General features: G+C 41.6%; 1 protein-coding gene across 2 annotated transcripts; it reads right to left on the reverse strand.

Annotated features, from left to right (window-relative positions):
• Positions 1-1,992: 1,992 nt before the first annotated feature.
• Positions 1,993-16,074, reverse strand: RRAGC (Ras related GTP binding C). Of its 2 annotated transcripts, none has more exons than XM_065879244.1 (7): positions 15,752-16,074; positions 13,850-14,053; positions 12,683-12,882; positions 10,031-10,145; positions 8,710-8,852; positions 6,539-6,687; positions 1,993-2,341 (listed from the first exon to the last, which is right to left on the reverse strand). In XM_065879244.1, the coding sequence occupies exons 1-7, from the start codon at positions 15,986-15,988 to the stop codon at positions 2,190-2,192; spliced, it is 1,200 nt and encodes a 399-aa protein (XP_065735316.1). In that variant the 5' UTR covers positions 15,989-16,074; the 3' UTR covers positions 1,993-2,189. The 2 variants fall into 2 exon arrangements, with proteins under 2 accessions (XP_065735316.1, XP_065735322.1); XM_065879250.1 differs by having other exon boundaries at positions 2,190-2,341; positions 13,850-13,953; positions 15,754-15,988.
• Between the last annotated feature and the right edge of the window lie 1,035 nt (positions 16,075-17,109).

Raw genomic sequence — 17,109 nt, forward strand, 5'->3', positions numbered from 1 at the left:
CACTGGGCTGCAGCACAGGCCCCCCACTTCACTACTGACTAGATCTATGACTGGGTTGCCCCCTGGTTTACCCAGAACAGCGTAGTTTACACCCATTGCTCTGGCAACAGTACCCTGATTTGGAGTTTAACATGTTCATCCCGTCTATTACCCTAGACAATGTTCTTTACTCCTCTGGACCTCAGTTCCCATAATTTGAAAAAGGATACAGGATTAGATAGTATTTTAAGCTTTTTTTTAATCTATTTTTGTGATTTCCAATTGTTTTAAAATTAAAGTAATCCAGTCATGAAATTAAAGATCTTTCAACCTCTACTTCCCTCCTTTCTATAAACTGATGTATACTTTACTCCAACCAGTTGAGACCCAACCTAACTATGTAAGCAGAACTTAACATTGAAGGATCAATAATGAGTATCTCAGAAACTGAAGAAATGAAAAATGAGCTGGAATCAGTGCAAATTTTGTATAGTGTATTCTATTCATCTCATCCCCTGAACCACTTCCTGGTTTGGATATCATACATCAATTATGCCAGGCCCTGGATACTCCCCACCATGAGTGAGATCTGTTGGTATGAAATACCATTTTTACCTAGACCTCCTACCCTAAACAGAAACGGGCCAGGAGATGGTGTCTGGACACAAGGCATGAAATTCCTGCAACAGGACAGAACTTGAAGTCTTGAAACATAAGGCATTTTAACCATATGAGGCAGCAAAAGAAGAAATGGATGACAGAGCGGGACAAGCCAATGTTCCATCACCCCAACCTTCTATTACCTTAGGCAAATAAAAAACTTATTCTGGAGTAAATACATTTATTGATACCCATTTTATATAGTTCAATGAAATAATCTATAAATATAAAAGCATTTTTTTTTTGGATATCACCATGGTCCATGTAAATACTCAACAGTCAGAATCGTCTGCAGGAAGCACTCCAAGTCACACGGTTAGGTTTACAGACCTGAATATACATATTTCATTAAACAGTGGCACTTATGTACTCAAGTGGTCCAGTGGCTTTGGAATACATGACTACTGGGCATGTGGAGTAAAAATAACGTGTAAGTTTAAGTCAATGGAAAAGGGTATCAACCTTTAACAAAAAGAAACAATTATGAATTAATATCCTAGGTGAAGAAAGTACCACAGTTGACACTTGGCGGCAGAATACTGAAGACGAAGTATGTTTAACGACACGTCGTGGTGCCATGTGCTCTCTTCAAGTCCCAGTGGGCAGTCCACCAGCGCCTTAGGGCCATTCAGGATCAACAAAACAGCAATTCTTAAAGGATCTCGATAGCTTAGAATAAAAGGAATGTGGGGGCTGGTATCAAGTTTAAAGAAAAGTGAGCTACGTAATTCAGTGACATAATGCATTTCCCTCCTAAGAGGAGGAGATTGCGGGGAAAACAAAATTTTTTTTAATTCCCTTTGTTACAGTGATCAGAATCATTTATCTAACGTGGGAGCAAGAACCCAGATATCTGGTACTCAAAACACAGGTGCAAAAATTTTCTTCTGTTTTAAAGTTTGTTCTTCAACACTTCCGAGGGAACTAATGCAGCGGCCACTGTTGAGCCTTGCTCTTGACTTGATGCAGCATAAAATTTTCTCATTTCCTCAGAAACAAATACAGGAATGTCCTTTGCTGCAGTCAGACCATGTGTCTTCTGAGTTAGCAAGCAAATGCATTTAGAAGGTCTGAGGTGTGCAAGGTCCAAAACTGAAATCTGAGAGGCAGTGTTAGAACTTAAGCAAGGCAGGATTTTCAGAGACTACTCAAATGAAAATCTAAGCGAAGCATATAAAAACTCAGTTCTTTCTATTATTTTCAACTGGTAATTGACAGCAACATTCTCTGGTAAGGATGGGTAAGTGATGTTATCTCCAGGTCCAAAATATCCCAACTACTTAAAGTAGGACCCCCAAGAGGAGAAAGACACTTGAGGTCTGTGGTCTATAGAATTCTTTTTTGCCATTTTTATAAAAAAAGAAATAGTAGCTTCGGTTGCACACCACTGGTTGAAGGGGTTTTCATCCAAATGAGAAACTCTACCCCTTGTCTCTAGTGCAACAGGCACCAGACTCCCACAAGCGGCAACTTCCATGTCCTGTAGCACATGGCATCTGACCCTGGAGTGAGGAATAAGCTGGCACAGACCCCGACCACCGGCATTCAGGCTAGATGGCATTTCGCGGCGTGCCGTTGTGTGTCAACGCTTTCAGGCTGGGGGCACTGGTCTGGTGACCACAGCTCCTGTGAGAAGTCACACCCACCTCAAAAACCTCATGAATAGCTTTTCGGAAACAATGGAAGTTGTAGTCTATTAAACCTGCAGGAGAGAAAAAGGAGATTAGGCCTCCTGAATGTCAACTGTGAGACTATCTACTAGGAAACATTTGGTGACGGAAAAAAATAATTGATATGTATTTAAAAACATATATCCAATTGAGGAATTCTTCACACTGGAAACATGATGAAGCGTATGCCCAAGTGTTAACACTGGTCACCTCTGGGGCCTGGAAGTGAACAGGGTAAATAAAAAAGCAATCAGGAAGACAAATTTGCTAAGAAAATTTACAATGAAATCTAAAGTCAAAGTAAAATACTTTTTGATTTATCAAGCTTTTCCTTTTACAAGTCTCTGAGGCAGCCAAAGAAAAGCTGAAGTGAACAGTTGGAACAGTTTTGCAAACTGCTTAGTAGAGCCATGGGGTTGGGAGGTGTCAGAGGGGCCCATCAGGCAGAGTCTCAGGAAGCCTGCTTCCCCTATATGGGAGGTAAGGCAGCTCCGTCCTCATCTGCTCTATGAACTGGCTTCCAAATAAGATTTCGGTCAAACAAAGGGCTCCCTACAGGTACGTATGGACATATGACCAATTCTGGCCACTGAGATAAATGCAAGTGTGTGAGACTTCTGTGAAGTCTCCTTAAAAGAAAGACTTCCCTATTCCTCCCCATTCCTCCTTAATGTCCAGAATATGGATAAGATTGCTGGAGCTCCAGGAGCCATTCCAGATCACGAGGAGAACTTGAGAATAGAAGCCAGTGCTGAGAAGGGCAGAGCAGAAAGAGAGGACTTACGTCCTCGAGGATACTGGGACGTAAAGACAGCACACGAGAAAGAAATCACAACAATCTGATGTTAAAATGACTACTGTGAAAGAAGTCCAAAGGTGGGAGAGCCAAGTGCAGGGCAAAAGCAGCAATGAAAGCTTCAGGTGTGAGGCAGAGCTCTGAGGATACGGGCAGGATTTAATCAGGCAGGAAGGGAGAGCAGAATCACAAGGCAACAGCAGGGAGCTGGCAATGAGGAAACACAGCACACAGGTGGAAAACAGGAAACAAACTGGTCTGGCTGGAGATAGAGGCAGAGAATTTTGGGGAAAAGTACTGAGAATGGAGTCTGAATAAGCAGGTTAGAGTCAAATTACGGAGGTCCTTCAGATTCAGGAAAAAAATAAAAGTTTCAATAAGCTCAACTACATTAAAACTGACTTCTATGCAAATGGTAAAATTAAACTGACAATCAAGGAAATGTGAACACTGGCTGGATATTTGATGATATTATGAAATCACTGTTTTTTTGGTTTTTTTTACACAACTACTGATGGTAATACTGCTATGTTTTAAAAAGCACACTACCTCTTACAGACACCTGCTGAAATCTGTATAGACAAAATGATTTGATGTTAGAGATTTGCTTCAAAATAACCCAGTAGGGGGCTTCCCTGGTGGCGCAGTGGTTGGGAGTCCGCCTACCGATGCAGGGGACACGGGTTCGTGCCCCGGTCTGGGAGGATCCCACAAGCCGCGGAGCGGCTGGGCCCGTGAGCCATGGCCGCTGAGCCTGCACGTCTGGAGCCTGTGCTCCGCAACGGGAGAGGCCACAACAGTGAGAGGCCCGCGTACCGCAAAAGAAAAAAAACAAAAAAACCCAGTAGGGAAAAAGGTATAGCAAGCAAATAAGAATGGCTATGATTTTGATAACTGTTGAATCTGGGTGATAGATAAAAAGGGGTTCCTCACATTATTTTATCTACTTTTTTATATTTGATAGTTTCCACAACAAAAGAGCAAAATATAATAATTTAGTTGTGAGGAGGATATACAGCAAATAAGACTGACCATGTCTTGATGACTGTGAAAGCAGGGAGATGGGTATATGGAATCGCTGTGCTAGTCTACTTTTGTGTATATTTGAAAATTGCCATAGCCAAAAGTTTTTTAAATTTCTAAAGATTAGAATGGAGAGGGCTTCCCTGGTGGCGCAGTGGTTGAGAGTCCACCTGCCGATGCAGGGGACACTGGTTTGTGCCCTGGTCCGGGAAGATCCCACATGCCGCAGAGCGGCTGGGCCCGTGAGCCTGTGCTCTGCAACGGGAGAGGCCACAACAGTGAGAGGCCCACGTACCGCAAAAAAAAAAAGATTAGAATGGAGAAAAATAAAGAACTCCTAAGTACAAAAAAGACACAGTACAAAAAAGATAAAAGTATATGAACAGATAAATTACCAGAGAAGACACCTGAACAGACATAAAAGGGTACCTGCAGTGAAAAAGATGCTTGCTCTAACCCGTAATTAAAGAAATAAAAACCAGGTCCAAATGAGATACCATTTCACACCTACCAGACTGACAATAACTAAACAGTCTAACAATATCAAACATTATCAAGGACATGAAGTGACAAGAACTCCCACAAAGCACTGTCTGGGGTGAAAATAAAGCCACTTTGGAGAGCAATTCAATAATGCCTAATAAAGCTGAAGACATATGTCCTCTATAAATTCCACTCCTAAATACTTATTACTCTTGAGAAATTCTCCATATGTGCAAAGGCAAACTTGTTCATGAGCATTTCTTGCAAAACTATTTGTAATCTTAAAAATCATCTACATGTCCAGCAAGAAGAATATAAATTGTGGTATATGCAATCCATAGACTACTGTGCGGCAGTGACAACTGAATGAACGAACTGGAGCTACATCTATCGATATGGATAAATCTCAAAAACAATCTTGAATGAAGAGAAACAAGCAACTTGCAGAAGACAACTTACATTTGGACATCATTTACACAAAGATACACAATACCCTATATTGTTTAAGGATAGATATGAAGTGAAAGACTAAATCATGCACAGGAAAAAGAAAACACTACATTCAACAGAGCGCAAGAGGGGGTTTCAACTGAGAAACACACAGAAGACAAATATGTATTTGTCATGTTTCAGTTCTTAAGCTCAAAGGTGAATACTCACATTTTTGTTGTACCCAGAACACTTTGTACATCTAAAATATTTCATTAATATCAACATCAGTGAAATAATATTAATTCACTCAATATTAATTAATATCACAAAACCCAAGCAGAAAAGCAGGGACTTGTTGCAGTGAATAACAGAGAGTTACTATAGATCCTTGAATAGTTAAATAACATAATAAAAGGAATTTTCTGAAACCTAGTCTGCCTTTAGAATAAAAGATGATACATGCTGAGCCATTAATATATATGTTGAATGCAGCACCACAGGCTGGAGGAATGAGGACCTGGATTGGAGTCACCAACAGTGTAAACGGAAAGGACACCCGAGAAACAGTTCCGAGAAAGTTCCAAGAAACATGGTAAGATTTGGTGAAAACTGAATGTAAACACAGGAAAAGAATGGAAAAAGGAAAACACAGAATGCTCTCTGTGAGATAATCTGCAAGAGCCTCATGGGCAATTACACCATACGATTACCTGACGGCACATAGCTAAGCTTGGACACCAGAAAAATGGCGTAATGAGTAACAGAAGTAGAGTAGCCGGGATGGTCGTGAAACAAAGGGGAAAATATTCATCAGTTTTTGACACCATGGACAAGTTAAAATATTTAAGTGAAGATGTCTTACTAATAGCTCCAAACACAGGCCCAAGCCAGAGTTGGAGAGGTGAATTTTTCAATCACCTACACAGAGAAGATTGACTGAAGGCATGGATGAGATGTGCTGACCAGGAGAATTAAGTGAAGAAGTGAGCAGGAGACCGGGCTCTGAAGAACACTCAGAAAAAGAAAAAGAGAAGAAACAGGACAGGTGGTCAGAGAAACAAACACGTAGAAGAACCCGGAGAGTTCTGCTTTAGGGAAGCAGAGAGAAGAAAGTTTGAGGGAGGAGGGATTGACAGCACATGCTTCAGAAGCCTGAAGAGGCCACAGAATGAGAAAAGGCCACTGAATGCAGCAAGAAGAAGACCTAGTAACCTCTCAAACAGCTTCAGCAGACTGGTTCAGGTGGAAGCCAAACCGTAGGCAGTTATACAGGTAATAGAAGGATGTAAAATGAGAGAGGCTGGAATAAAAAGCTTGATTTAAAATAAAAGACCAAAAAAAGGCAGGAGAAAGTCTGCACTGTACGTGGACGGGAAGGCACAAAAGTAGTCTGAGCTGGTAAATCCTCTAACACTGCAATATTGTTTTTTCTTGCTTTCAAGAACCTAAGAAATTATGACAAAGAACTTAAAGAAATCTTTTTAAAATGCATTACCTTTTCGTTCAAAACTTTCTTCCCTAAGGATGCAGACCAGTGCCAAAAATTTAGTCACCTCCTTTAAATACAGGACCGTTGTGTTATTCAGCTTGATGATGGCCATAGATTCTTTGTCGTAAGCACTTCCACTTCCATCTTCCTTTAACCTGTTTTAAAACAAAGTATCATCCATTAGAGGTTTCCCAACTCAGCATTTTGTCACATTTGCACAACAATAAGGGTTTCCACCCAGTTTCCTGAACGTCTTTTGAGAAAGGAGAATGCCCGCTCTCCCTTATTGGAACAGAAGCTGTGTTTAGCTATGGGTGCCCAGCCCATGCTGCAGTATTCATTCCATGCGCTCACATCACCTTCTTCACCTAGGATGCATGGAACACAGCAGGTTTCCAATATTCCCTCACACTAATTGGCGCTGACACCCTCTACAAATAAAGAAGGACCTGAAATATGAAAACTGCCATCAGTGAAAAAGGAGTAAATACAAAAACTAAAATCAATAAATACGGTCCCATTCAAAAAACACAAATCAAGAGTCAAGTAAGCAGGACTTCCTGGTGGCACAGTGGTTAAGAATCTGCCTGCCAATGCAGGGGACACGGGTTCGATTCCTGGTCCAGAAAGATCCCACATGCCACAGAGCAACTAAGCCAGTGCGTCACAACTACTGAGCCTGCACTCTAGAGCCCGCAAGCCACAACTACTGAGCCTGCGTGCCACAACTACTGAAGCCCGTGTACCTAGAGCCCGTGCTCCGCAACAAGAGAAGCCACTGCAATGAGAAGCCCGCGCACTGCAACAAACAGTAGCCCTGCTCGCCGCAACTAGAGAAAGCCCGCGCGCGATGAAAACCCAATGCAGCCAAAAAAAAAAAAAATCAAATAAGCAGCAAACTGAACTTCAATAAAGCATACCGAATTGCACACATGTTTTGTGTTAAGAATACAAAGTAATGGCTATTTCTCTTCTTTTTTATAATGTACTTTATCACATATAATGTAGTTTACAGTGTACCTTATACTGAAAATAAATTTTATAACTAAATTTGATTATTTTAATTATAAAAATTGGTTTATGAAAATTTGATTTGTTTTAAAGAAAAAGCGAATGTTCTATTCATCCATTTTTAAAATTAGGAATAGGAACATGAAACTCTTCTGCATAACCTACGGACAAAATCTCATTTTCACTGTGGAAAGAATAAAAACAAAGGAGAGCATATAATCACAAAACTGAAAAAGAGACAGGAATGCAAGACAAGAATAGACAGGTAAAGAAGAGGTAACACAAATGCATTCTCCTACCCAGAGGCAGCTGGACAAAGACACTGACAAGTTAGGCAGAGAGAGCAAGGTAAAGGGTAGGGACAGAGAGATGAAAGAGGAATTTAGACTAGGTGGAGCAGAGAGGAACAACAGATAAAGGACACAGGTATCAGAAAGCAAAGGTAATGTCAGAGCATCGAGAAAGTGCATTGTGAGGACTGACATTAATACATGAGATGAATCAGGGCTATTAGAGGCTGCAGAGGTTACTGGCTTTTGAAACACCAGTAAGTTCACCAAAGTTTTCACTTGTCCTCTGGGTTATTCTACAAAATCACTTCTTTGCCAACTTTTACAAATTTCTGTATAGAGTGTGGTAAATATGCATAAAACAAGAGTTTATATTTTAGAGACTTATTTTGGAAACTTATATGTATAGGCCAAATGTTTATAAGTTCTTCTGACATCCAGAATTCTGATTTCCTTGTTTCTGAGCTCTCTGAAAGATTAAGGATCCCTCAGTTACACAAAACCTGAGATTAAATCAGGAACCAGTACATACTTTGTTATTCAGAGTGTTTTAAATAAATTAATCTTATTTATTGATCTAGCTAAGTTGCAGTAGTGAGAAGACACAGTACAAACCCCCCAAATAATAGCGGGTGAAACTTTCAGTGATAGTAAGTCTGGCACTAGTCACACCGCTCTTATCCACCTATGCTGAAGGAGTAAGACCCAGCAGCCCACCCACACAGAAATCATGCTCCAAGTTGAAGCACTATGGTCAGAACAATCCTACTTCATACACTACTTGCTAGACGCCTCAGAAATTAATCCCCCTGACAAATCAAGCTGGTAGTCTTCCCCGTGTCTGAGATCTTGCAGAAATATATATGTACGACTTACCCATATATACAAGACACATCAATTACAACATCAATCATGTCACAGCAAAGTTCATACGACTGCATATCCACAGGAGAACTGTCTGTTGCAATGTAGATTTTGCTGACAACATCGAAGAGAAAAGCTTTTTCAATACCTGAATTCTTGAAAAAACAAAATTGAGTGTTCATTTTTTTTTTAAGAATCACAATTTGTGAACTTATCAAAGATCTTGAATCACTGATTAACATCCAAGAGCATTTTTAATTATACAACCTAAAACCAAAAGAGCAAATAGTACTTGCTTAGGAGACACGTCTCTTATCCAAAGAATAAAAGTGGAATTATTTCTCTACTCTGATTTACTGACATAATCGCACCAGTCAAATTTGTTTTTTCTTCATCCTCTTTACTTAAATGAATTATTTCCTAAGACGCCACACACACACCCAAAAAAATCTCCAAAAATCAAGCCACGCTACATTTTCAATAATCCTTTTTGTGGCAATAATCAATCTCTGATTCAAATGACCTTGCTACCAGAAAGGCTTGATGTGGCAAAGAATGTTTCACGTCAACATCTAGCATAACTCAAAAAGCCCAAAGAATTGGGATCACTACACATTGAGTCCTTCAAAGAAATGTTTGGGAAATATAGTGGCTGAATGCTAAATTTATTGGAAGAATATCCTTTTTTATTAAGCTGAATCCTCAAAATAAGTAATGTGAACTATGACACAGATTATAGTTAGCAAGGAAAGGATCAATTTTTCAATGTGACCTCCAATAAGGCAGAGATTAAGTCCAATTCCCAAAACCCAGTCTACCCTACTTTCTACTCTTCCTTCAGGAAACAGATACCATGAAGATATTAATTCAGAAAGCATGAAAAAATTTCTCATCAGGGCATTTTAAAACAAGAAAAAGTGAGTATTAAGGAAAAAAATTCAGAAAATAAAAATAACTCAAGCCTTTTTTTTTTTTTTTTTTTTTTTGCGCGGTACGCAGGCCTCTCACTGTTGTGGCCTCCCCTGCTGCGGAGCACAGGCTTAGCAGCCATGGCTCACGGGCCCAGCCGCTCCGCGGCATGTGGGATCTTCCGGGACCGGGGCACGAACCCGTGTCCCCTGCGTCGGCAGGCAGACTCTTAACCACTGCGCCACCAGGGAAGCCCTCAAGCCATTTTTTAAATGTTTTTATTACTTACTTTACACTTAATTGTATTATTAGTCCTTAAGCTTGATTCAGACTAATTCCAGCCATTTTTTGGAGAACTTGATAACACAAATATATTCAACAAAAACGGAACCAGAAACTACAGTGAATTAAATAGCTCACTTACTGATATAAAGATATTTAATAGATTTTCCAAGGTCGGTAGTTGTGGGATAAGTTTCTGCACCACCTTACTAAAGGCTTCAAATATTGAATGGTCATAGATACTAGTCAAATAAAAGCTGAAAAACACAACATAGTTTGATTAATTTGAAAAATCTTAAGTCCAGTGACAATTATCATGATACACAGAATTTTAAGTTTCTTAACATTTGATTTCCGTAAGTTCAAATAAAGCCTCTTTATCTTGTGTACCATACCCATCGTGAAAGATGACAAATGCAGTTTCCCCACCTGGCTTGTAGCTCTCCATCCCTTTATTGCATTTACACAGAGGGCAATTGAGGCAGTACACAGGAAAGCATTTTCAGATGCAGAAACCTGAATATTCACCTAAGTCTTTGCAATCTGATCCAAAAACCTTGGTTTCTTAAGCCCATAACTGACAAAAACCAAGATAAAAACCAAGAGAAAGCTCATAGGAGATAGGTGACATTCATTAAATAAGAATACAATACAGGTCTCTACTAAAATGTTACCGCTTCAGAAAGTTCCCTCCTGACCCCCCTACCTAAAATAGTACCCCTGTACCCATTACTTTCAACGCCTTTCCCCTAATTTGTTTTTCTTCACAGCACTGATAAGCACTTAAAGTTATACTATACAAAAAAAAAAATTATACTATACATTTATTTATAAATGCTTCTGAGCTGTCTCATTCATCAGAATATAAGCTCCATGAGGACAGAGACTCTGTCAGCCTTGCTCACAGCTGCAGGCCCACTACCCTGAAGAGTGCTCATAAACATTTGGTGAATAAATGAACGAATAAAACTGGAGCTTAGAATTTATGTAAATAACATATTATGGAGAATGAGAGCAGGGGCTCTAGAGAGAATGGAAAAGCTATCTGGAGGCCTAAGAGGATGCACAGTGAAGTAAATTTGTAGATTTAACAAAACACGTATTTGAGAGAGAGAGACCTTTAACAATAACAGTGTGGTCAATTGTACCTACTTTTTCACTCAGGAAATATACTCTTCGTTATAAAGTTGTATCCATTATATAAACACAAATTACAAAGTCAGAGACACATAACTGTTTATATCACACTTTGTACCTAATTTAAAGATACTTTCAAAGAGTTCACCTAAGAAGCTAACCTAGATGGGGCTCTAATCTAGATGTCAGAACAATGGCACAGGTGAGACCAAGATGATTCCCCCCCACAGGCACTAGGGTCAAAGGAATATTTTGGCAACGTGATAAGGTCCTGCAGGAACTATGAGGCTTGGAGGTGGATGGGGGCAGGGAAGAACCTCCAAGCCACAGGGCATTTTATAGTAAGCTAAGTTTCTGGAAATTGGAAATCAAATACAGCCTCATCCATAGGCCTGCTAGTTATTAATAAAGCTTAATGCTGTTAACAAGGCCTAGGGTCCCATAGAGAACTGGAAAAAGGGATGGTGCGTACCAATGAGGTGGGATGCCCTGGAAAGGGACACAGACATGGTGTTAAGAGGATCAGAAGGGTTCCCATGGGCACTGGAGAACACAGGACAATCATGGCTTAAAATCCATCATTCATGGTGGAAGAATAAGATTGAAGAATTTTATGGGAAGATACTTTCACTTTCTCCTACAAATACTGCTGAATTTTTTTAAAGCCTGAATTACTTGCACATATTTTAATCCAGGCTAGAGGTCAATGAGACTTTTCTATATGGTTTCCTAGGAGAATAACAGAAAGATCTTGGAGCCAGCGGCCCTAGAGAATATTAGGGGTTGAAAAATGGGGGTTGGCTTGAGCCTATAGAGAAGTCATTATAACAGACCAAGGATAAGGAAATAGCTATGGTTTGTCTCTCGCCTGCTTCCCCTTTAAGCTGTTTATATCATCAAAAGAACATTTTCTTGGGTACTTTTTATTAGTCATTTCTACCTAAACCATAAAAAAATAAATAAATAAGATGTAGGAAATATTTCTTATACATTTTCAGAACACAAGTACACAAGTCATCAATCCTATCTAATAGGTGTTCTTTAATAATTTCTTAATATTTAATTATGAATCGGCAGTTCTTTAAACTTAAGAGTTCTTTAAACTTGATAAGATACACTCACTTAACCCAATTTTTAGAGATTCATAAAAGCATAAGTGTTTTAAAAAGCATAAACAAGATACATTACAGTCCAGACATTAAAGTGTACCCTCTTTAAAAAGCTCTTCCTACTGAAACAGACACTGTGAAAGCTCAAGCTACAGACTTTTACAACAAATGCGACAGAGATTCCCTGAACTGAGGCAAGAAGGAAAAAAAAATAATAATAATGAAACCAAGAGAGGGGAGCCCCAAAGCAGATTTATGCCATGAGGAAACAGCCTGACTCCAGTCTCTTGAGATGAATTTGTAAACACACCTACAGAAACACACTTCATATGACTTCCACCTCTGGGAAAATGCAAAAAAGGGGGAAAGTAACGTCTCAGTAACATTAGGCTCCCAAACCTGCTTGAATTCAACAACAAAGAGATCAAAAACATTACAGATTTGGGAAGGGTATACCAGTAACAGAGAGCTACGTGTCTGTAATGACAGAGATGGGAATACATTTACACACTTTTCAGGGCTCTCATATCAAACACACAGGTTGTTACCTAAGGTGGAGTTTTTCTAGCCCAGCATCTGCAAGGTCATCATTGGCCCTTTGATGAATGTCCCTCTGTGTTTCTATTTTGTGATCATCAGACAGACCATCAACTTTGTGAATAAAAACCTCAAAATTCATGTCTGGGTTAACTTTGTAGGCTTTAGAAACAGTAATGTGAAGTCTTGTTAAAGCCTCCATGTAGTCATCCTGTAAGTCAGAACAAAATATTTTTTAAAAAGAAATCTTAAGTTAAGAAAGCCTCAAACTACCTCTTTCCCCAACCACAGAAAATATATTATCCTAATTATTCATAAATATTCAAACATCCAAATACATTAACTTATACCACTAAACAGACCTTCAATCGCTCAAGATAAAGAATTCAGCTACCAAGTTAATGCTTGTAATTTTTAATACTGATAATATAAGGAAAGGAAATGGGAAATGGACACTTCTTCCCAATAGAATTTTTAAAGTAATCCCAGCTCTGCCATTTATTAGATGTGTGACTTTAAGCAGGTTGCTTAAACTCTGTGATCTCAGTTTACTTATCCATAAAATCGGAATTACAGTACCTACCTCCCAGTTTTGTGAAGACATTAATTAGGTCATGTATATGAAAGCAGCCATTACAGAGCCTGTCACTCAGAAAGCATTCCTAACTAATGCTTAAGCTTAGAAGAAGTAAGATTCTTAAGGATGGAGACACATCCCATCAGTCTGAGTGCCCGCCACATGCTAGGCCCTCAATAAGTGCTCCTTGGGCTAAACCCTACTTGGTCAACTAAAGAAACTATTCACTTTAATATTTACTGACTCAGTTCTCACATTCCTTCTTATATTATGGGCACTGATGAGACCTTTTCAGTGAGTGACATCACTACTGTAATAGCTAATAGAGTACAGCAATATCTACTATTAACAAAAACGGAATGCTGCTCACTAACTAGAACTCAGGGATATAAACCATATCTCCTAGTCATCTGATATTCTGTACTTGTACAATGGCATGCCTGTTCCCAAAGCACCTCTGCAGGTACATCTCTCGCACTGTTAGGGAATCTACTGGCAAAGAAATAAGCTGCAAGAAGCACATGACAAATAAACAACTTTCCTTTGTTCCTACATCTTCCATCACCAAAGAAGAAAAGTAAACATTATCATTTCTAACTACCTGTGCGTCAATGACATATATCAAAGCTCCTGTTCCCCTGAAGATCATCTCATAGTCAAAAGTAGGGTCGAAAAAGTCCATTTGCCCAGGAAAATCCCATATTTGGAAATTCACAAAGGAGCTATTTGAAATGTCATCTTTGTAAATCTTGTTGGTACTTTCCAAAAAGAGGGTCTCGTTGGGTGACATTTTATGAAACACCACCTGTCAAAAGAAAGAAAACAATTTAATGACTATTCCACTTTTTATTTAAAATACAGAACTCCACCCTGAATTAACACAATTTAAAGAACTTGATCCTATAGCAAAAATTTTAAAAGAGGTAAAAAGTGAATGGTGTATCCACTGGTATCCACTATCCTTTAACTTCTAACAGAAGACACCAAATTATTGAAACCAAATCACCAGAAAAGCTGAAACTTTTCTGCTATTTTCTGTCTGTATTCAATACTAGCAGTAGCAATGTCTCTCATTTCAGTTTGATTTTTTTTTCTGTAAAACTATCAATTCTGCCAAAATCTGCTTTAAGATTATGAAAACTTATAAAGTTTAAGCAGTTTTGTTCACTGAAAATTTATCAGGCTCTGAGAAATAATCAGAAATGAAACTGACTGGACCCTGCCCTCAATGGGTTTGCAGTCTTGTGGAAGAAATGAAACAAAGGCAAATTATACCAAGCAGAAAGTGACATATTGAGGAAGAAGGAATATATGTGGGGAGGGGAAAGAATGGGAGTTGACAGGGAAAAGCCCGCTCCCAAAGAAATGGTAAAGGCAATTGTTAAGAATCAAAATTATCACAATCTACACAATTCTAACACAAAACTAATTTGCCTCTCTGTTACTTTCTAGATGAGGAAAATGGATAGTTACTCCCAAGGCTTAGATAGTGAGTAACACGTGAAAAGAATTAAAATCAGTTTGCTAAAAACCTACCATAAATGTACTCAGATTTTGCTGTAAAGGTAAAAGATAAATAAAACATAGTAATCCATTACATGTGGAAGAAGGCTACTTCTTAAAAACATCATGTCTACAGAATATCATGCAGAGATTTATTTTGGAGAGACCTCTGCAACAGAGTGGAAAGGACAAAAGGCCAGGTATCTAGCATTTTATCGCCAGCTCACTTTGTGTGTAAGAGCCATGGCTGATGAAGGAGGTCAACCCTGCCTCTATTTCCCCCTTATTAAAAAGTGAGGAACCCTCCATCCGTTCCCGACATTCCCCAAGTGAAAGCACATGGACTGACAAAGGTCTGCAAATATTCTCCAGGTCTCAAAATTTTTGTAGCCACACACAAACGGGGGAAAATCACTAGTAATTATACTCACCGGGCCACAAGTACTAAAATAGGTGGAAGAACAGCCCCCAAATCCCACAAATGTCACAGTGAAGTCTCCTTCGTACTAGTAACGAGAGGAGGCATTACAAAGGCCAAAGAGTTAGTCACTACTCTTTCTGACGCTGCTCCCTGGGGCTCACCTGGGAAGCCCTGAAAACTCAGATCACCTGAAGTGAGAGGCACAAACACAACCGGGTCCGGGGAGGGAGTGTGGGAAGTTCTCCAAGTTAGAACCGGGGAACAAGTCTCAGTTTCGTGAATGGCACAGGGGCTGGGTCCCAGGAGGCGAGGTCCCAGGCGGTGCCACGGACACCTGCCTCGCTCCGGCCACTCGGGGAGCGCGGGGACCCAGTCGGCCTCGGCTGACCTGGGCGTGGACTCCAAGATCGGGGTCCCGGCGAGGGCCGCGCCCGGGCTCTGCTCCCCGGAGGAGAAGAGAAAGTGCGCTGGGACAGCCCGGCCGCCGCCCTCCTCGGGGCCTCCCCCCCGACGGCCACCCGCGCCCCCGGGTAGAGGAGGGAGGGGGAGGGGCGGAGGGGCCGGCGAGGCCCCACTCACCTTCTGGATGGAGGACTTGCCGCTGCGCCTGAGCCCCATGAGCAGAATCCTAGGCTTGGAGCTGTCAGCGCCCCCCGGGCCACAGCCTCCGCCGGCCCCCGCCCCAACCCCGCCGCCCGCCGCTGCCGCCTCCTCTTCTTCCTCCTCCACGCCGTAGCCGAAGTCCTTTGGGAACGAGTCCGCCGGGCCGTAACTGCCGGCGAGGGGCGTCTCCTCCGCCCCGTACTGCAGGGACATGGTGCTGGAGCCGCCGCCGCCCGCGCCCTGACAGGCCACGCCAGGCCGAGCCAGGCCGCCGCCTCCCCAGGCCGCCGCCGCCACCGCCCCCGGCAGCCGCCACCGCCATGCGGCCCGCCCCCCGGAGCCCGGCTCTCATAGGCTCGGCGCCCGGGCCCGGCCCCTCATTGGCCGCCCGAGCTGCCACTCGGGAGCAGCAAGGTAGGTGGTGCCCGTCACGTGCTCGGAATCACCTGACTCGGAGCCGTGGAGGGGGGAGGAGGAGTCACGAGGAGGGTGGCCCGGCCCGACTGAGCCCTGAGCCCTCTGCCCTCCGCCCCAGCCCGCACTTCGGCCCTGCCCAGCCACGTACCTTGTTCCTCACCGCTCTCCTACTTTCTTCCGGGCTCCGGAGGCCATCGCAATAGGAGATGCTCTCTGGGCACTTGGGAGAATTGACTGTCCTCCTACTACTATTGTGCTCGCCCAACCAGTATTTATTGATGCCCGCGAAGTCCTGGGGCACAAGGGGCACAGAACTGGAACCGCCTTGGACCGTGCCTGCGCTCAAGTTGCTCCAAGATTAATGGGGATCGGACCTCTGCGTAAGTAGCTTCCGTACGAGATATCAAATCGTAAGGTCAAAGGTACAGATAAAAATGCTCGGGAGTTGGGTGGACGCATCTCTAAGGAGCTGGCGTCTGAATAGTTCTAGAAGGATGGATATGGTTGGGATGTGCAAAGGTATGGAGGAAGAGCCAGCTAGAGTGAGGGCAAAGCCTCAACCAAGGCAGAGTCATGGGTGAGATAGTTCGTTCTAGCAGGTAACTGGACCCTGATAGGAAAGCAAGTGCAAGCAGGGGAGAATGTCTTATCCTTTTTCTTCAGCAAATCACTGACAGTGAATACTCCTGCCACTTCACACTCATCAGGACCAGATTCCCCCTCCTCCCCTCCCAAAGTCTACTTCTTCAGTAATCCTGTCCACCCATAGAACATTTCATCTTCTATGACCTCCTTCAGATCAGAAACCAAAGGAATGAATAAAGAAAGCAAACCAAAGCAAATGCTTATCACCAATATGTTTGGGGAAGCTAAAGGAATTTTTACTCTTCGGTCAGGCTTTAGAATTGGAAATTTGA

This window comes from Phocoena phocoena, chromosome 1 (assembly GCF_963924675.1).
Source record: "Phocoena phocoena chromosome 1, mPhoPho1.1, whole genome shotgun sequence".
NCBI classification, from domain to species: domain Eukaryota; kingdom Metazoa; phylum Chordata; class Mammalia; order Artiodactyla; family Phocoenidae; genus Phocoena; species Phocoena phocoena.